Source organism: Phoca vitulina, unplaced genomic scaffold (genome assembly GCF_004348235.1).
Source record: "Phoca vitulina isolate PV1807 unplaced genomic scaffold, GSC_HSeal_1.0 scaffold5, whole genome shotgun sequence".
Taxonomy (NCBI): Eukaryota; Metazoa; Chordata; class Mammalia; order Carnivora; family Phocidae; genus Phoca; species Phoca vitulina.
This window is the reverse complement of record NW_022589708.1, coordinates 75,996,381-76,018,021: the sequence shown is the minus strand read 5'-3', so window position 1 is coordinate 76,018,021 and position 21,641 is coordinate 75,996,381. Positions and strand designations below refer to the sequence as shown.

The 21,641-nt window shown below is 40.1% G+C and overlaps 1 protein-coding gene across 3 annotated transcripts in view; it reads left to right on the top strand.

Annotated features, from left to right (window-relative positions):
- Nucleotides 1-21,641, top strand: part of TNFRSF19 (TNF receptor superfamily member 19) — a 92,693-nt gene that overhangs the window by 35,005 nt on the left and 36,047 nt on the right. For all 3 annotated transcript variants that reach the window (XM_032403340.1, XM_032403339.1, XM_032403338.1), the window contains exon 5: nt 8,417-8,502. In XM_032403340.1, coding sequence (XP_032259231.1) covers nt 8,417-8,502 — 86 coding nt within the window. The remainder of the gene's footprint in view (nt 1-8,416; nt 8,503-21,641) is intronic.

Below are 21,641 nucleotides of genomic sequence, written 5' to 3'. Positions count from 1 at the left end.
CCGAACAAGACTCGGAGGAGTTGAGGCAGTTTGCTAAGTAGGTGTGTGGGGGAAGAACGCTGTGGACACAGGGAACGCAGAGACAGGCCCTAATGTGGACATGACCCTGGAGTTCAGGGACTCTAGGAGTCTAACACGGGAATCCGGGCTCCCAGTCACTGCAAAGGCAGGGCTCTAACTAGACTTAGCCAGAACATGCCCACAGATCAGAGTAGTTCTGGCCAAATGGCACAGTGGGGCTCTGGGGCTCTTGTCGAGGGGCAGAAGATAAGACAAACCTGTGGGTCTGAAGGGCAGGGTAAGAAATGGCCTGATGGGCCAACTGCGACCCTATGCAATATTATGCAATGGTGCAGCACCTGAACAGGTATGAAATGTAGTGGTCTAACAACAAAAGCACAAGCAATAAAAGAAAAAATAGCCCTTGCACTTCACCAAAATTAAAATCTTTTGTGTTTCAAAGGATATCATCAAGAAAATGAAAAGACAACCCACAGAATTAGAGGAACAATTTATAAATCATATATTAAGGAACTGTCTTATCTAGAATATATAAAGAACTCTTATAACTCAATAATGAAAAGACCAATAACCCAATTAAAATATGGGCAAAGGATTCGAACAGACCTTTCTCCAAAGAAGATACACAGCCAATAAGCACATGAAAAGATGCTCAATGTCATTAGCCATCAGGGAAATGCAAATTAAAACCACATACTTCAAGCCAACTGGGATGGCTGTGACCAAAAAGACAATGACAAGGGTTGGTGAGGATGGGGAGAAATTGGAAGCATCGTCCACCGTTGGTGGGAATGGAAAATGGTACCGCTGCTTTGGAGAACAGTCTGGCGGTTCCTCAAAAAGCTAAAATAGAGTTACAATGAGACTGAGCAATTCTGCTCTTAGGTATAGAACCAAGACAATTAGAAACCTGTCCACACAAAAATGGGTACACAAATGTTCATAGCAGCATTATGCATAATGGTCAAAAAGTGGGAAGAACCCAGATACCCATCCACTGATAAATGGGTTAACAAAATGGAGTACATTCAAACAAGGGAATGTTATTTGGTGATGAAAGGGGATGAATCACTCACACATGCAACAAAATGGATGAACCTAAGAAACATTATGCTAAGTGAAAGAAGCCAATCACAAAAGACGTATTATATGATTCCATTTATATGCAATGTCCAGAATGGACAAATCTATAAAGACAAAAAGTAAATGAGTGGTTACCTGGGGCTGGTGGTTGGCGGGGGGGTGGGGGAGTGTTGGGAAGAGTGAGGGGTGACTGCTTAAGGGTACAGAGTTTCTTTTTTGGTGTGATAAAAATGTCTAAAACTGTTCTGATGGTTGCACAACTCTGTGAGTACACTAAAGGCCATTTAATTGTATGCTTTAAATGGGTGGATTTAATATATGTGAATTAGATCTCAAGTAATCTGCTACTTAAAAAAAAGGAATGGTCTATAACCTCAGGTGATGCTGATACCTGTGAATATCAGTACCCAGAGTTTTGACCTTATGCTAACATAATTGAGGAACACGAACCAAACATCTGCCTCATCTCTGCTGTTCTTACTCTACAATTCTGTTAAAAGCATGTCAGTCTCCATCTGCTCTCTTCCTCTGTGGGGCAGGGAGAAGAGGAGGTCCACAGGAGACTCAGGGGCAGAGAGAGTAGGGAAAAGCACAGGACCAGGGGATCCGGTTTTCACAAAGAGGGAACCCACAGGGGTATGCAGCTGGAGTGTGAGAGAGGGTGTGTTCTCCCCACGACCTCCCACCAAAAGTGCTTCCTCATGCTTAACCTCATTCATTGTCATCTGAGCCCACGGCTCTAGCTTCTACAATGTTTGCTCATTCTTTAAGTAAATGCTCAGATGTGGGAAAGTCATATATAAGTGAGTAGACATTTGAATGATGTTTCATAGTTTATTTATATGATTAGTTTAAAATTACATCCTTTCTAAGCCAGCATGAATGTACAAGGCAGGCAATAATTATATAGTGACTTTTACCCAGGCCTTCCAGAGTGTTTTAAAGTGCTCACCCAGCTTCACTATATTTGTGTGAAAAAGGTAAATAATTGAAACCCATTTTATAGACAGGAAAATTGAGGCAGAAAGAAAATAAACAAATTGCATATTGCTCCCAGAAAAGTGATGCCCAAGGCAGTCAGAGGGTGGACATTTTCATTTCTGATGTTACTCCTGCCTTCTGAAGCCTCAGCTTCACCCAGATAAGGGTCTTCTGCTGCCCAGAGGCTCAGCCCCAGCAGGAGAGTAGCGGCCTCTTTCCCAGTAGTGGTACTGTGTGGGAATACTCTGTCCTCTGTGCCCTCAATTTGAGTGATTGGAGATGGCCAGTGCCCTTGTTCCCAAATAAGTCCAATGACTTTAGGCCAATTCCTTAGTTTCTCTGACACCCATTCTTCTCACCTACAAATGATCATCTAATAATACAATCCGCAGATTAGTGGAATGATTGAGACTATAATGCATGCAAAGTGCCAAGCAGAGTGCCTAATCCACAGTAAGCATGAAATACATATTTGACCTCCTCACCAATTAATGTTCCTGGGAGCCAGTGAAAGATTTACATGACCGTTTTTTGTTTGTTTGTTTGTTTTTTGTTTTTTTTGCAGTGGGCCTCCGGCCTCCTCCTCTGCCTCCCATATTCCCATCCTTTCTCTGCTAAGGGGACCTGGGGCCCTGCCTGAAAGAATAACCTGGCCCCTGCCAGTTCTCTGCTGCTTCTAGTAATGATGATAGCTAACCTTTTTTTAAGATTTTATTTATTTATTTATTTGTCAGAGAGAGAGAGAGAGCACAAGCAGGGGGAGCGGCCTGCAGAAGGAGAAGCAGGCTTCCTGCTGAGCAGGGAGCCGATGCAGGGCTCAATCCCAGGACTCTGGGATCATGACCTGAGCCGAAGGCAGACACTTAACTGACTGAGCCACCCAGGTGGCCCTACAACCAGGCTTTCTTAAAAGAGCACTCTTCAAACATGGTGTTCATTAGGCAAACTGTGTTATTTGGATTCAGTTCAATTAAAAATTCCTCTCCAAATTCAGTGTTGGAGAAAATTTGGGGTCTAAAAGACATATTTACATGCTGCCTCTCATCAGACCATGATTGGGTAAAATCCAATGTGATTTCCTTTTGTTTTTTTGCATTAGCTATCTGAATGCCCAGAGTAAAATTTGAAGTTCAACTATAGAAGCCAGTTTAGCCAGACACCTGTAAATGTCCCTGATCCCTTTTATTTTATTTTATTTTTTAAAACTTGTGTCCTTCCTCACTTGGTCAGAAAGCAGAGTTGCAAATGTTTCTGTGTCCCCAAAACCATGGCAGTCTAAACAAGAAAAAGTAAAATAATTTTTCAAGATTGATACATTTATTTATGCACTTAATATTTTCAATTACATGTTGAAACTCTAATTTCTGTACCTTCATCTTCAAATTGGAGGATAATTTTGAGGCAACTCTTCTAAAAATTAAAAACACAATGTCCATGATGGTTAGTATATCATTTACAATTTAGTAAATATTCTGTGTTTTAGGGTTCTGATTTAATCTCACTTTGTACAAGACAGGAAAAAAGGAGAGTCAGTTGATGGTTTTGAAAATTTTGTTAAAAAATTATTTTTCATTAAAAAATTTAATTTAATTAATTAAATTAAATTTTAAAATTTAATTTAAGAATTAAGTTAAAAAATCTTAGATTCTGCCATGAAGCCATTGGCATAAAGAAACTGGCAGAGCAGATTCTGAGTGCTTTTGTATAATCTCTGTGTGGCTGCTGTTAGCGGCTCTCAGAGTAACGTCCAAGCATCATCTCTCCTTGTGAGCAGTGGTTATACACACGGGAGCCTTGCGACTCCATGTGCCCACTCAGCCTCATTTCCAGGTAGGATTTCAAGCTATTTCTACTTCATATTTAATGATCATTCAAAACCTGATGTAATTTGCTCACCTTCTAGCCTCATTTCCATGATGGCTCAAACCCATATTTTAATCAATAAATTTTTGGCTATTTTATTCAGTTGTCAGGGAAAGCTCAGACTCAAGACTCTTCCGTCACTAGATTTCTTTATTTTAAAAATGTTAAATGTCTATGTTTGTTTCCCAAGAAGTTTTAAAGTATGTATTTCTATATCAATAGTTGATAGAGAAAATGTTTAAAGTATGTATTTCCATATCAATAGTTGATCTAGAAAATGTATGTATTTCTATATCAATAGTTGATATAGACAATGTTGGCTATTATATTTTTTATTTCACTTTTTGTCCTGATTATATTTATATAGAATGAGTGTTTATGTATAAAACTATTTTAGACTGTGTCAATGTTCAATTACTTATAATTTGGCAAATTTTCTGGCTGACAGGATAAATAATATTAGTTTGTATATATTACAGGGTTTAGTAAGAAATACATCTTTAATAAGAAAGCTCTCTTACATTGGCCTATGGTTTTTACCTTATTTTAAATTTTTTATGCATTTTTGTTGTAAAAAACACATAACATAAAATTTACCATCTTAACCATTTTTAAATGTACAGTTTAGTAATGTTAAGTACATTCACATTGTTGTGAGCGGATCTCCAGAACATTTTCATCTTCCCAAACTGAGATTCTATACCCATTGAACGATAACTCCCCTTAGCTCCTGGTAACCACTGGCTACGTTCTGTTTATATGAATTTGATTACATACCTACTCTGAGTGGAATCATGTAATATTTGTCTTTTGTGACTGGTTTGTTTCACTTAACATGTCCTCAAGGTTCATCCATGCTGTAGGATGTGAAAGTACATTTCTCCTCAGACATTTGGGCTGCATTCACCTTTTGGCTATTGTGAATAGTGCTGCTAGGAACATGGATATGCAGATATCTCTTCCACACTCTGTCTTCAGTTCTTTGGATACAGCCCAGGAGTGGAATTGCTGAATCATCTGGTAGTTGTATTTTTAAATTTTTGAGGAACCGCCATACTGTTCGCCACAGCAGTTACACCATTTTCCATTCCCATGAACAGTGCACAGTGGTTCCAGTTTCTCTCCATATCCTCCCCAACACTTGTTATTTTCTGATTGTTTTGTTTTAGTTTGGTTTTTAGTAGCCATCCTAATGGGTATAAGGTGATACTTCATTGTGGTTTTGATTTGCATTTTGCTAATGATGAGTGACGTTTGCTGTTGGCCATCTTTTCGTGTGCTTATTGGCCATTTGTATATCATCTTTGGAAAAATATCTATTCAAGTCCTTTGCCCATTTTCTTAATCGGGTTATTTGATTTTTGTTGTTGAATTTTAGGTGTTCTTTATATATTCAAATATTAACTCCTTATCAGATACATGATTTGCAAATATTTTCTCCCCTACTGTGGGTTCATTTTTCACTCTGTTGATTGTATCTTTTTTAATCCTGAAAAAATTATTATTTTATTATCAGTTAATACTTTTTTGATGTGACTTAACTTTTTTTAACCACTTTATTGAGGTATAACTGACATGTAAAAAGCTGTACATATTTAATGTATACAACTTGATGAGTTTGGGGATAACTATACATTGATTGTATCTTTTGATATGTAACAATGTTACGTTTCATGTAGTCCAATGTATCTTTCCTTTTGTTGTCTGTTTCACATATGCCTTTCGATTGCCTTTTGGTGTCATATCCAAGAAATCATTGTCAAATTCAATGTCATCAAGTTTTTCCTGTTTTCTTTTAGGAGTTTTATAGTTTTGGGCCTTATGTTTAGGTCTTTAATTCATTTTGAATTAGTTTTTGTATGTGGTGTCAGATAAAGTTCCAACTTCATTCTTTTGCATGTGGATATTCAGCTTTCCCAGCACCTTTTTTTTTTTTTTTTTTTTAAGATTTTATTTATTTATTTGACAGAGACACAGCGAGAGAGGGAACATAGGCAGGGGGAGTGGGAGAAGGAGAAGCAGGCTTCCCGCTGAGCAGGGAGCCCGACGCGGGGCTCGATCCCAGGACTCTGGGACCATGACCTGAGCCGAAGGCAGACGCTTAACGACTGAGCCACCCAGGCGCCCCTTCCAGCACCATTTGTTAAAGAGACTATCCCATCCCCTTTTAGTGGTCTTGGTACTCTTGTTGAAGATTATTTGACCATATATGTGAAAGTTTATTTCCGGGCTCTCTGTTTTGTTCTGTTGGTCTACACTCTGTCTTTATGCCAATATTGATTATTATAACTGTAACTGTTTATTATACTGTATTGTATATTGTACACTGTATTGTATATTGCACACTACATTGATTATTATAGCTTTGTGATATGTTTCAGTATCAGGAAGTGTGAAAAGGAAGGCTAAGCAAATACTGAATGTATCTGGGCATTTGAGATAATTTACCTAGTTTTAAATGCAGATTTTTCTTCAACCATAAATCATACATATTTGCTACTACAATACCCAATTTCACAAAATAATAGCATCTATCTTGCCCTCTATAGACTTGGTCTGCAAATTTATTCTCCATATCACTATTTCATCATAGAAAAATATATTTTGAAATATATTTAGAAATAATCACTGTTAATATTTGGTATATAATATCCTTCCAATTTTTTTCAATGCCAATATATATGTGTAAATTATTTTAGCTGCTTTGGTAAAAAATCTGAAAGGAGCTATATACCAAAGTATGTGCCTGTACAATATATAATTATATTACTCACCTTTCCTATTTTTTTACTTACTGCTATTTCATGAGTTAAAAAAAATACATATAGGAGATCTACATCATTGTTTCTTAAAGGACATTTTGTATTCCATTGCCTTGGGACTACCATGGTTAGTCATATTTCCTGTTGCATTATTGAAATTGTGCCTAACTGGGTTTTTCCCTTTCATAAACAATACTGTGATTGCATTGTTATAAATACAGCTTCACCCACTTGATTGTTTCTTTAGGATAAACCTCGAAAAAATGAAATTACTGGTTAAAGGATATATAAAAAATTTTATTGCATTCTGATGACGTATTGCTATGCTGCCCTCCTACAAGTAGCAATTTATAATGCCACTGATCACACCAACACTTTTCCAGTTTTCTAAGTAAAAATGGGATCTTTTCATTGCAACTTGCCTTTACTCAATTAGTTTAATGAGCTTAAACATTTCCATGTTAAATTTTTAAGAATTTAATTGCATCATGCTCTTTAGAGTTTCAACTATGCAGTTTTAAAATTATGAAATGTTCTTCTTTGGGGAATTAATGTCCTTTGCCTGTTTTTCAATTGCAGTGTTCACCTTTCCCATTATGATTTTTAAGGTTTCTACTACAGACTGAAGTTATAGAGGATACTATGATTAGAACTATTTTTCAGTTTTCTTTTGCCCATTAACTGTGTTGCTGATGCTTTATTTTTGCTCTTCAGATGTCTTTAATACTGTATGTGTGTGTGCGTCTGTGTGTATGCATGTGTGTATGTATGGGTGTGCACGTGTGTGCATGTGTGGGTGTGTGCAGGTGTGTGCGTCTGTGTGTATGCATGTGTGTATGTATGGGTGTGCATGTGTGTGCATGTGTGGGTGTGTGCATGTGTGTGCGTCTGTGTGTATGCATGTGTGTATGTATGGGTGTGCATGTGTGTGTATGTGTGTGTATGTGTGTGTGTGCAAGTGTGTATGTGTGTGTCTGTGTGTCTGTGTGTGCAAGTTGTGTATGTACAGGTGTGTGTATGTATGTGTGTATGTGTGTGTGTGCAGATGTGTATTATGCGTGTGGGGAGGGTGTGCAGGTGTGTGTATGTGTCTGTGTGTGTGTGTGTATGTATGGGTGTGCGTGTGTGTGTGTGCGGGTGTGTGTATGTATCGGTGTGCATGTGTGTTTATGTGTGGGTGTGTGGGGGTCTTTGTGGGGGGTGTGAGGGGGTGTGGTGAAAACTGTTGATTTCCGTTCTGGCTGCTGTTTCTTATCATGCCTAGATCCTTCTAGATCCCCTTATGAAGACTGTATAAGCATCTCCCTAAATTTTTCCATTACTTTTATAGTTTGCTTGGGTTTTTTGGTCTCTGAATTTCAAGTGTTTAAAAACTGGCACTTGATTTAGAAGGGGTTTTGTCGTTTAAATGACAATAGAAATGCCAAAGACCACTGATTTCCTATTCCCTTACCAGCACCACCACCTCAATATAGTGGGGCTGAGTAGAATTTACAAAGTTATGTTTAGTAAAATTGATATTTCTTAAGTAGTCACTGCATCTAAGGATGTGTCTGTCTAAGATACTGTTGTATTTAAGCCTTTGAGTTGCTATTTTTTTTTAAATAAAACCGGTAATGGAGAGGACTGATAATTTATCATGAATCTGTTGTAACTTTGAGCTTAGAAGAAAGAGCTAATGAGGATTCTTTTCTTTTCTCTTTTAGATTTTATAGGAAGACAAAACTTGTTGGTTTTCAAGACATGGAGTGCGTACCTTGCGGAGACCCTCCTCCTCCTTACGAGCCACACTGTGAGTGAACTCCATACAAACACAGCAGAAGGGCTCTTGGCCTTTTCTTAGAAACTTTTCTACAGTTAGCAAATGGAGCAAAATCTCTCTCCACGGTGGGGCTTATAGCATGCTTTCTTTTATCAAGCTTCTAGCAGGATATAAAGCCCTTTTGTTATGTGCCTCAGTCAGCCAACTGTGTCCCTTGATTTGAATCTCAGAGTGAAATACAGATATTTTGCTGCTGCTTGTTTCATTCAAACTTTTATCTCTCACTCTAGATATATTACTCAGGCAACTCCAATTAACTAGGTGATCCAAATCCTAAGGCATAATGTCTTTGCCTCAGCCCCATGAATTCCTGTGTTTTCCCTTCTTACTCCCTGTACTATCACGTGGTGGCTTCCCTGCCTTTCCAGAGACATTCCTCTCCATGAATCACCTGCCCTAATTAATGTATTTAAATTAAATATTGGCTCATTTCCTTCACTCCTTCATTTTTTTCATTTAACAAGTAAACAGGAGGAGAAAACCCACTGCATGGTGGGAATACAACTGTAAATGAGAAAATTTTGCCTTTTATTCTTTGTATTTAACAATAATCTTTTTGATCGTATTTTTTCCTTCCATATAAAAGGTATTTGTTACAAGTTATCAATTTGCATTGATGTTGAATAGGAAGGAGAGTAGCTCCTCACTTTTCTTGATCCTAACTACAGATCTGGCCAATGGAAACTCACAGGTGATGGGTGGGGAAGGAAATCAGCAGGTGGGCTTCCCCAGTGTGCTCAGGGCTTGTCTTTGCTAAGCAGGGCTCTAGAGAGCTGTGCTTCTAGTAGACAGGCACCAGCGAAGTCCAGCAGGGAGGGTGAGGGAAGGTGCTTGATCCTGTGAATAGGTTGCTCATGCCTTTCCGGAGAGCATTGCTAATATGGATGTGCATATTTAGGGTTGCTTTGATGTCCCCTTGCTTCTTTCTGACAAAAGCCCCCTCTGAACTAACTGGAAGTTATTGCATTATTGATAAGGCCACACAGTACTTACGTTTCCAAGAATGTCATGGAATTTGCAGTCCATATTATTATGTCCTTTACTAAAGTGCATTACTTTCTGTTCTTCGTTTGATGTAGTAGAAAGGCAAAAAAAAAAAAAGGATTCTTTCTAAGTTTCACAAAAATGTGTGGTGACCCTCTTCTTTATAATATGCAAGCAATTTGCCAAATAAGTCTTTGCATTTAACAAATGGAGTATCAAATGTTATGTATCAGTCATAATAGGTAAACTGTTGTTTTACTTAACTTTCTCACTGCCCCATCATCAGCCTACATTTGTCAATGAGGACACCAGGTCCAGAAAGGTTATGAACTTTCCCCTGTTGGGTGGGAAATAGTGGAGACACAATTCAGACCCAGGTCTGTCTAACGCCCCCAAACATTGTGCTTTTGTCATCACACATTGTCTCCCTAAGAAAAACCAAGCTGTCCAATCTGTCCTCTGTTGGCTGATGTAATCTACTACATGTTGACTTTTTGTTTGCTTTAATATTCTTTTTTTTTTTAAGAAAGAAATATATCTTTTTAAAAAAGATTTTATTTATTTATTTGAGAGAGAGAGAGCACAAGCAGAGGGAGCAGGCAGAGGGAAAGGGAGCAGCAAACTCCCAGCTGAGCTGGGAGCCCGACGCGGGGCTCGATCCCAGGACCCTGAGATCATGACCTGAGCTTAACTGACTAAGCCACCCAGGTGCCCTGTTTGTTCTAATATTCATAATTTAAATAAAAACTCTAAAAATCAAACATAGAGGAGATCTTTTATGCTACACAGTCTGCAAAAGGACATGTCCTCTTGCCAACCAAAATGGGGCGGTGACCTGGGCTTGCCTGTGGGTTCGCTCTTCCATCATTTCATCCAGAAGGCAAATTAAGATCATGCACTTCATCCCAAACTACCATCAAAAGATTTAGTAAAGTAACTGCTATTGCCCAGTGTAGAGTTGGAAAGTACTAGGATTATTTTTTTTTCTCTTTAATTTACTCGGTTTAAATTTAATATGATCTGGTCATAAGTCTGAGGCATTGGAATTTTTGCCTTTAGGGATCTGGCTAAGCTCAGACGTCATAAATTAGACTTTAAACATAGTTTTCACATTTAACTTCCAATGTCTTGTAAAGTGAGTAAGTTACAATTTGAAAAGAAAATTAACTAGCTTAATTTATATGTATAGATCTATTTCTTCATATATGAAACTCTTTAGAAAGCAAAGAAAAACAAATTATTTTTGTAAGTCCCAAATGCAGTGCACAAGGTAATAGCCTTTCAAATCATGAAACAACAGTCAGGGGTCTTTAGTAAGTGTTAATCCTTATCTCTGTAAAGGAAAGTTTGCTGCCTTTGGCACAGGTCTTGGGAATAATTCCAGGGCACAACTAATCTCCTCAAAAAGAGATCTTGAAGTCTTTTGGGGGAATTATGTAAGGCGCCTTATGTTTTCATTTCTTCTACTTTGAGTATTTCAACTCATCCACAAAGAACTACTTCTCCAGTAATTTTTCCCTGCTGAGGAGTTCCTGTTTTATTTAGACTCAGCTATAAGAAAGTGACACCACTCAAGCTTCCTCAAGTAATGGGGTTTGGGGCACCTGGGTGGCTCAGTTGTCTGCCTCAGGTCATGATCTCAGGGTCCTGGGATCGAGTCTCACGGTGGGCTCCCTGCTCAGCGGGGAGTCTGCTTCTCCCTCTCCCTCTGCCCCTCTCCCGGCTTGTGCTCTGTCTCTCTCAAATAAATAAATAAATAAAATCTTAAAAAAAAAAAAAAAAGTAATGGGGTTTGTTTCAATGATATATGTAGTAGTGAGAGGCTGGGACTTCCCTGAACTTGGGGGCAGCTCTTATTTGGGACCTGGGGCAGCCCTGGAGTCTGGGGACTATAGCCCCCTGCCGCAGGAGAGGCTCTGAGTTCTGCCCTGGGCTCTGGTCAGCACCACTGATGCTTTCTTAGCCAGCGGGACTCTGTTTACATCTCCTCCTTTCCCCTCATGCTTCCAAGGGACTGGTCGGTATTTCCTAGTCATGCTTCTGAAGGAGAGAATCTGATTGGCCGAGTAAAATACCATCGTCCTGTGAGACAGAGCCTTTTTCATTTAACTGTTGAACAAATATTTGAGTGCCTACTGGGCACACAATGATGGACAAATAGACCCCAATTCTTTTCTTCTTGGAGCTCATGGCATAGTGGAGGAGTCATCAAATACCTGCTCCAAATTAAACAGTATTCAGATACTACCCACATAGATGTAGAAGCGTGACTGGCCAGTCCTGTGCCGGGAGGGATCTGCAGGGCCCTGAGAATGTGTAATGGATAATGAGGTAGGAACATCAGGGAAGACTTTCCAGAACCATGACTTTCGAGCTGTGATCTAATGGATCAGTTAGAGGAGGATGAGCCAGAAAAGGAGACCAACCGAGGGCCAGGGAAGTTGGAGGGAGTAAGGAGAGTATGAGAGCATCCTCTCCTGTGCAAGTCGGATCAGTTGACCCTGGAAATTTCCTTTGCACTTAACACCCTGGACATCTATGGTGACATTGACAAGCACAATCTTAGTGAGTAATGGAAATGAAGCCAGATTATAATGAAATGATAAGCTAACATAAGGGGAGGAATAGAGATGATCACGGACAACTGTCCAGAACTTTGCCTGTGAAGGTGACATGGGAATATGCAGGCATTGGAGGGGTTTTGTTTTATTTCATTTCTGAGGTGAGAGACACATTTGCTTGTTTGCAGGTTAAAGGAAAGGGTCCAGTTGAGAGAGGTTGACTATATGAGAGAACAGTAGAATTATCAGTCCTATAAGGTTTTCTGGAAAAGGATCCTGAAGCACACTTGTTGGGTTGGCCTTCTCTGGAAGGAGGGAGTGCTCCCTGCTCCAACCAGTGAAAGAGGGGAGTGGGGCAACGAATATGGACTTCTGCATTCAGTGGCAGGGGGTGAGGGGCTCATAGACTTGGCTTGTATGTGTGTGAAGTAGGAGGCATTGTGTTCTGCCAAGTCAGGCAGGAGCCAAGGAAGTCAGAGGCTGGAAAAGCACAGGTCTTTGAGATTCTCATCACAGAGTGTGGGAGGGAAGTTGATTTGAGAAAATAGTGGGTTTCCTGGTAGCACCAAGAGTCCAAATGAAGTTCGTGGTCATAGCAAAGCATTGTTTGCTTCTTATATGACGTCTGTAGGTACTTCTGCTGCAGGGATGACTCAGGCCACCTCTGAAGCTGCCCCAAAACACGTAAATTGTGCTCTAAATGTGCAGCTGATAGCACACTACAAACAAGTCTTGAAAATATTGTCTGTGTTGATAACACAAGAATAATTTTAAATAAATGTAAATACATTTTCTTATATTTATATAATACCCGAAGTAAACCAAAGTAATGACTTAACAGAAACACAAAAATTGAAAACTTTCCATATTTCTGTCAACTCTCCAAGGGATCCATGTCACATTTTCTGTATCCATTCATCCATTGATGGACACTTAAGTTGTTCCATGTCTTGGCTATCCTAAATAATGCTGCAGTGAACATAGGGTGCATACATCTTTTTGAGTTAATGTTTTCATTTTCTTCAGGTAAATACCCAGAGGTGGAATTGCTGAGCTGTATGATAGTCCTATTTTTATTATTTATTTTTTTTAAAGATTTTATTTATTTATTTGACAGAGAGAGACACAGCCAGAGAGGGAACACAAGCAGGGGGAGTGGGAGAGGGAGAAGCGGGCTTCCTGCGGAGCAAGGAGCCCGATGTGGGCCTTGATCCCAGGACCCTGGGATCACGATCTGAGCCGAAGGCAGACGCTTAATGACTGAGCCACCCAGGTGCCCTGTTTTTATTTTTTTGAGGAACCTCCATACTGTTTTCCACAGTAGCTGCACCAATTTACATTCCCACGAACAGTGCACAAGTGTTCCCTTTTCTCCACATCCTCGCCAACATTTGTTATTTCTTGTCTTTTTGATACTAGCCATTCTAACAGGTGTGAGGTGACAGCTCATTGTGGCTTTGATTTGCATTTCCCTGATGATAAGTGATATTGAGCATCTTTTCATGTACCTGTTAGCCATCTGTATGTCTTCTTTGGAAAAATGTCTATTCAGACCTTCTGCCCATTTTTTAATCAGATTTCTTTTTGCTATTGAGTTGTAGGAGTTCTTTATATGTTTTGGATATTAACCCCTTATCAGATGTATGATTTGTAAATATCTTCTCCCACTCAGTAGGTTGCTTTTTCATTTTGTTGATAGTTTACTTTGCTGTGCAGAAGGTTTTTAGTTCAATGTAGTCCTACTTGTTTATTTTTGCTTTTGTTGACATTGCTTTTGGTATCAGATCCAAAAAATCATCACCAAGAACCAATATCAAAGAGTGTATTACTGATTTTTTTCTAGGAGTTTTATGGTTTCAGGTCTTACATTCAAGCCTTTAATCCATTTTGAGTTGACTTTTGTGTATGGTGTAAGAAAGTGGTCCAGTTTCATTCTTGTGCATGTAGCTGTCCTGTTTTCCCAACACTATTTATTCAAGAGTGTCCTTTCCTTATTGTTTATTTTTGGCTCCTTTGTCATAAATTAATTGACCTTCTATATGTGGGTTTATTTCTGGGCTCACTATTCTGTTCCATTGATCTAGGAGTCTGTTTTTATGCCAATACCATACGTTTTGATTACTGTAGCTTTATAATATAGTTTGAAATTAGGAAGCATGTTACCTCCAGCTTTGTTCTTTTGTTCTCAGGATTGCTTTGTCCATGGAATTTGTGGTTCCATACAAATTTTAGGAAGTTTTGTTGTATTTCTGTGAGAAAAAATACTATTAGAATTTTGATAGGGACTGCATTAAATCTGTGCATTGCTTTGGGTAGTATGGGCATTTTAATAACGTTAATTCTTCCAATCCATGAGCATGGACTATTATCTCATGCAGATTTTAAATAGAACTAAATGAACTCCTATCCAGAAACATACCAGCCTCAGAGTGAGCTCAGTAATGACTATCTACCTGCTGGCCTGCTTTCTTCTAAATGGTGACTACTTCTGCCCTGAGTCTCCTACAGTCCCATCCCAACCCAGGTGTGCTCTTTGGAGGATATGGAAGTTGGGACTTGTCCCACATGGGAAGGATCTCATGATGCAGCTGGCTTTGATTTTGTCTTGCTCTCCTTCACCCCCACTGGCAGGTGAGCGATGAAGGATACTTAGAAAGGGGCTGCAGTGGATTTTTGTGTTTGATTACTTGAAATCCTAGAGTACCAGTCTGAAGAAACCCTACTTAGGCTGGTCTCTTTCCTCCCTGTCCCACCGCCTAAGGCCTCAGTCCGCATGCCCAACCAACATGAACTCAAAGCTTCCCTCCCCTCAAAATAATGATGGACGTGTGACTGTAATTGATTATCCACTCATAACCTCTTGGTCAGGTCACCAATAGCATTAATTCGTGAGAATGACTGGTTGGGCATGGAGCACAGAGCTGATTAGTGACATCACTGTAAATTGCAGATCAATAAAAGGCACCCTTTACATAAAAATCCCTGCTCAAGGCTCTGTTCCTCATCACTTTATCTTCACTTCCTAAAAATGTGCACCCATTTAGAGCGTTAAGGGGAAATCGAGAAAAACACACAAGAAATTTTAGAAGAACTATATCCTGCCCTGGGCCTGATAAGAAATGCAGATTTTGTATGATTTCTTTTAGCAATGTTTACTTAATTTGGAACAAATACCGTGGTTGGAACAAATGGTTTTGAAAAAATTCAAAGCGGTTTTTCGTCCAAGTACAGCTTTATTTAAGTGTGTTTAACCTAGATGTTTGCTTTGTTCTTGGGGGCTTTATAAAACAAGCCACGTGATTCTGAAGAGATAAGTGACCAGATAAGTCACTGTGGGGGAGCAGGGTGGTTGGGGGGGAGAAAAGCAGGAGCTCTGTTGGCCTGGAACTATTTAGGAATTCTACATGGCTTACTGGCCTCAAAGAACAGCAGATCTCTATACTAATAAGTAATAAATGACATTAAAAAAAGGATCCTTTTCCAAAGGAAACTGAAACTACCTTCTAAGTAACAGATAAAAGTAACATCAAAATAAGCTTTTAAAAGAAATATTTGCTCATTGAAGATAATTTTTAAAGTTTTGTAGAAAAAAAGAAGGCAGACTACCATAAGTAAAGCATTTCCCGCATTAGAGCTTACAAAACAAAAACCAGCATCTTGGTGGTTTTCTTCCAATTATGCTGCACATGCTACTTTGTATCCTTTTCCCACTTGCAGTATAATTTTTTTCATCCACTAAGTATTATTTTAATGATCTTATTGATGAAAGTACCATGTAGGTATTTGGGCTCCAGCTGGATTTTAAGGCTGCTCTGTTAGACATGTTGTTGCTATTCACATCTCTGTGCAGGAGGGAGCCTTCCCTATCTCTGCACTGTGGATGGGAGCCCATAGTTATGTGTCCAAAGGGATTAACATTCGACGTGCAATTATTGCGAGGTTATTTTAAGGTAAGGGTGCCTGGTAAACACCTCTTTTAAAGAAAATACAACACATTTAAAAGGAAATACATTGGGAGTGCTTTGAAATCAGTACCAACCTTAAGGTTTTCTCTAAAAGCAGAGGAGGAGGAGGCTGAGGAGGAGACCTTGCCTTTGGTGAATTACAAGCAGACTTCAGCTGTTGCCTGAATATTTTAGGCAATAGACTGGTGAGGTTAAACACCCAGTTCCTGGCATTCTCGGCAGTAGCCAGTACCCTGCATCTTGGGGCACTTACGCTTAATGAATCTGATCAGAAGAAGTGGCCATGTGAGGGGGTGTGGAAGAGATGCATATGATCCAGGAGTGTTTGGCATTTGCTTTGGAAACATGATGTGATTTTTATTCCATCTATGGCTGTTTATCATTTCTGCAGCAGAGTTCTTGTGATGAGTGCACCAATACTTAGTGGTCTGACTTCCCAGGGTACTCACTGGATCAATCCTCTGCAGGATGGGCCCACAAGGCCACAATGTGCTAATGAAGGGTTCCCTTTACTGAGGATTTTCAAGTCGTCCTTGGTCCTCAGGCCAAGACTCTAAGTGTCCAGCCAGGGGACAGCTGCCATGAGTTGCGTGGCTGGAACGTGGCCTTGGGGATGTTGCAGAAACAGACAGGTGCCACTGGGCATTCTGAGCAAGTCGTGAATGCAACAGAGAAGGGGAACTTCTCCAAGAGGAGTCTTACAAGTTTAGCTCTTTCCTGTTAAACAGAACTTTCAGGGTAGGGGATAGGAAGACAATGAGATCAAAGAGAACTCAGCACAGACAAAAGAGCCCCTGGTTTGAGGCTGAGGGTTTACAGAGCCAGCCATCCCCTCTGATGTGGGAATGGGAGCTTGTCTCTGCTGTACACTCACTGATTTGTTGGTCCCTGAAGGACTGTCACTCTTCTCTTCTCGCACTCTCTGCAGTTCCCTGCTTTTCCCTACGATCTGCCTTCCTTCTTGTCAGTAGGATGCAATTCCATTATTATATTGGAAAACGATCTAAAATAGCAGTGGTTAAAAGTTGCTTATGTGGAAACCGAAGAAACAGGTATCCGCCAGTCTCCCCATAGAACCCAGGAGAGCTCCCTGCCAAGGGGAACAGCTTTTCAGCTCTCCAGCGGAATCCATTTATTTTTTGTCATAAGCATTGTTATGCCAATCAAAGGAGCCACAGTGGAGGGAAGAAGGGAGGGAAGGAACTAGCAGAGGCAGAGATGGAGACGGCAAGAAGCAGAAGGGCAGCCTGTGGTCCAGCGGGGAGGAGTCCCAAACACTCACAAAGCAGCCACGGAAGCTCCAAACCTGCTGAGATTTGGTGCCATTTAGTGTAGCGCAAACAGACCTATGCATCCCAGTGACTGACCCCTGAGGGTTTGTCCCTAATACCACTGGGTCCAGTAGTCCTAGTTCTCACTATTCTTTCTGGACCCCACAAAAGGGGTGGGGGACAAAAGGGGTGGAGAGACAATCAAATTATATTTGTTGAAATCTTTTTTCTTTTAATTTTTATTTATTTATTTTTGAGAGAGAGAGCGCACACACAAGCAGGGGGAGTGGGAGAGGGAGAAGCAGGCTCCCCACTGAGCAGAGAGCCAAATGCGGGACTTAATCCCAGGACCCTGGGATCATGACCTGAGGCGAAGACAGATGCTTAACTAACTGAGCCACCCAGGCGCCCCTGTTGAAATCTTTTTAAGAAAGCAGAAACCCATTATAATTGTTTTAGACTGATTTCCATAGAAAATGATTAATCCTTCATTCAGCTTATTTGCTTACCAAGAGGTGAACAATGGTAATCTACAAAGAGGTTAAAAATGTGTTATGGCAGACTCCTCCTTTCCCAAGGATGTGGGAAAAATAGCTGGACAGTTTAACTGTGTTGACCTCTTTAGAGGAAAAGTGTGCTATAAATGCTACTGCTTTGTATGATGATGTCACTATTTCAAATATTTATCTTAGCCCTAGTTTCATTCCAGTTCTAGAAATCAAAACTTCTTTAAAAAAATGTTTCTTAACTCGACATTCGTCCTTTTGCTCCAATATCGAAGTGCTAAATATTTGTAAGCTACTAACTGTTCCAAGTGAAAAAAAAAAAAAAAAGGAAAGGAATGTTTAAATGCCTTGACTTGGTCAGGTGACAGTGTCCCTTGAACTTGGAGATGCTCTGGAGAAGGGCTTGTGTGCCTGTGATGTCAGGGAGGCAGGAGTATCCTGAGCTGGAGGCTCAGCGGTCGCCCATGGGCTTTGATCCCGCCCCCAGAACGGTAGCTGTTGATTATTACCCCGTCAGCTATAAATCTGACTTCTCTGCCCTTTATCTTCAGTCTCTTTGAAATGTTTAAAGCCAGTGGGCCGGTTTAAATATTTACTCATGAAGAAACAAGTTGTGGTTTGTTAAAGGCCATCACTAAATTAAATGAATGTTAGATTAAATACAGTTTATTTAAAAAATATAAAATCCAACAGGCCTGTTTCACTAAGTTACGGACTTTTGCAAATGGAACTGTGATTTGTGGGTGTGCCCATTAAATGCCTAGCATATAAATAAACGTGGAGAAAGCATTCTAACAGTTTATGCCAAACCTATAGCGGAAATACTCAGCGTTTAAGCTTAGAATGCCCTCCCCTTCCTCCGGCAGGACATTTATTCTCGTGAGGTGGTATATAAGGCCTCACCTTGTGCCAGGAGACCAGAGTTTGGTCCCCGGTGGGCTCACATTCTAGAAGGGACTGGAATATGTCGCCTTCACCAATGGATTGAGATCTTTTTGTTTTTAAACAAGGGTGAATGCCTGGCAACTTCCTACAGCAACTACTTAAGGAAGGAGATTTAATTTAAGGCACATGATTTTGAGGAGGAAGAAGAGAAGCACCAGCAGAGTTTAAAACAGCAAATCTTGAATTCTGAAGGGGACCAGACATTTCATCTGCATTTCTCAGCCTGAGCTTTGCAGTAATTAGTGTTTTCTGAACATGTTTCATTTTCTGTCATGAGACCCAAGAGTTGTGAAATGAAATGTTGAATTTTGTCTTTAAATGAGCAAAATCTTCAGTATCAAATCAAAAATGTCATTGGAAACTCATCACTTCTGCAAAGCTTTCCAGTGGCTATAAGAGGCATGCTTTTCTTTAAAATGAGAAAAATCACTTTTTGGTGTTAGGCTGTTTAAGTCAGGAAGCATGTCAGGGAGTACTTTTTGAGTGCCTAATGCTAGTCTAGATACAGTGGAATCAGCAAAAGGACATCTCTGCGGTGTTGTGTTTTACCTGCGGATCAGTCTGTCCACACGTTCCTTGACAAATACATTGAATGCCTTCTCTGAACACTGATGTGGGCGCTGGAGACCCCGCAGTGAAAAACACAGATGAAATTCTCAGTGCTCAAGGAATTAGCATTCTAATGCTCCAGAGAAAGGATGTTTTTTAAAATAAGGTAGTCACGGAAGGCCTAGATAAAGTGATCCTAGGGCAGGGCCCTGCAGGAAAGGAGGAGGGAGGGAGCTGAGCACCGCGTGTTGGGGCAGAGCCAGCAACACACTTAGCAGAGCTGGAGCCCAGTGAGTGGGGTGGAGGGACTGGGGAGAGGGCATAGACGGAGCGGAGCTGGTAGGCCATTGTAAGGACCCCCGCCTCGCTGCAGGAATGACACTGCCTGATTTCACCTTTACGAAGTCCGTCTAGCTGCTGTTCAGAATAGACTTCAGGGGAGCAAGGGCGGAAGCAAGGAGACTAGTTAAACACAATATTTTTAGCTGATACAATAAATGTATGCACTTTAAGAAATAGGCTTTCCACCCTTTTCTCTAAGATTTAATTATTAATTTATTTAATTTAATCATTTAACTAAGTTTAATTTAAATACATTTAATTAATTTAATGATTTGTTATACTAATAATATAATATTTGTTATATTTTGCTTGCTCTGTGTGATGCCGAAGAAAATCACAGAGGAATAGCATTTGATTGATTTTTTTTTCCCTAAACTCGGGGGAAGCCACAAATTTGGAAGAGGCTAACTGAAGATTTTACATCAGTGCCGAAAGATTTTAGTTCATCACAACTGTTTTCTATTACTTTAGGGCTTAGGGACACAGATGAAGATCTGAACAATAAAATTGGGGGAGTTTCTCTCTAACTTCCAATACTAATTAGCGCTGAAAGGACACTCATGTAACTACCCACTTTGATCATCCCAGGACGAATGGAAACCACTATCCACTGGATGTTTCTCATGCGTTAGCTCATGTAACCTCTGTGAAGAGGACGTAATTTTGAGTCCTGGTCCTAGCACTAACTCTCAAACCAGTTATTTAACTTCTCTGGGACCCAGTTTTTTCATGTACCAAATGAAGATTCTAATAATTTTAAAAGAGGAAATAAGGCATTGGTTGAATTCCTTAACTTGTTTCATGTTCCAAGCCTCCAGAAAAGTGGGCTCTTTCCAACTTCACCCAGGGTTTCGTTCTTTACAATCAGTTATATCAACTGTAAAATTATAAATAAATTAGTGGCAGTATCCATTTTGCTGGACTAGGAGATAGCAAGAAACCCGATCTAGATCCAGATTCCCTTTTCAGCGTAGACCCCGCCATATGAGGCTGTGCAAAAACATGTATGCCTTTTTTTCCTAGTTGGAAGGTAATGGGCAGAAATAATTTTAAGTTTCATCATCTTAGAATAATTTCACAGGAGATTACTTCTTTAAATACTGCAGTGAGGTAAATAAAAATTATCCACTTTACTAATAACAGGGAACCTGACAATTAGAGGATGCAGAGTCCTTGGGTGAAAGCGTGCCTATCCTGACGCTGCCTTCTCCACTTGGAGGCGGAACAGACAAGGTCATACTTTTACAAGGACATGGCGTCCAGGCGCCTAAATGGAGCCTAGCACTCAAAGGGTTAAGCAGTCTGTGCGGAAGAGGGAGGGCAAGGGCCCAATTTCGTATCTTTGTTCCAGTTCCCAGATGGCAGCCCTGTCTGTTAGTCCCAATTGAAGCAAAACTATTTTTGAGCTTGTGTATCCTTCAGCACAGATGTTCAAGGCCATAATAATGTGTTTCTTTTATGGTGTCCTTTCTGTTTCTTGGTGCAGAAGTTTCAAAGCTTCATTGTTTCATCGGTCAAATAAACACAGCAAGACCTTACAGGACTGTGGGATAATAAAAAGAAGAACATCCTTGAAAGCAGGAAAAAATTGTTTCACTTTATCGTATGTGCAGAGAAATACTATAGACAATCTGCTGCCATTTTGTGGCTTATAATTTTTTCAGTGTTAATTATGGTGTTTATCATAATTAAAGTACCAAATAGTTATGCTTATAATCTACCCAGCACTGAAGAGAAATTTAAAGTAATGAGCTCGCTCTTGGCATAACAGAGTTTCTCGGAACAGCACAGCGCCCTGTAAAAGTCCTGAGTCAACCCCGTGGATCAAAATGTGGTGAGTGAAGGCCTGTTCACTTCCCTGACCAGCCACCAGCTCTCCTGTGATAACTGCCTTCTCTGCTCTTCTTCCTTCTTTCTTTCTCCCTCAAAGACATGCATGATAATATTTGTCCTATACAATCCTGGTGGGAAACAGACCTCTAGGCC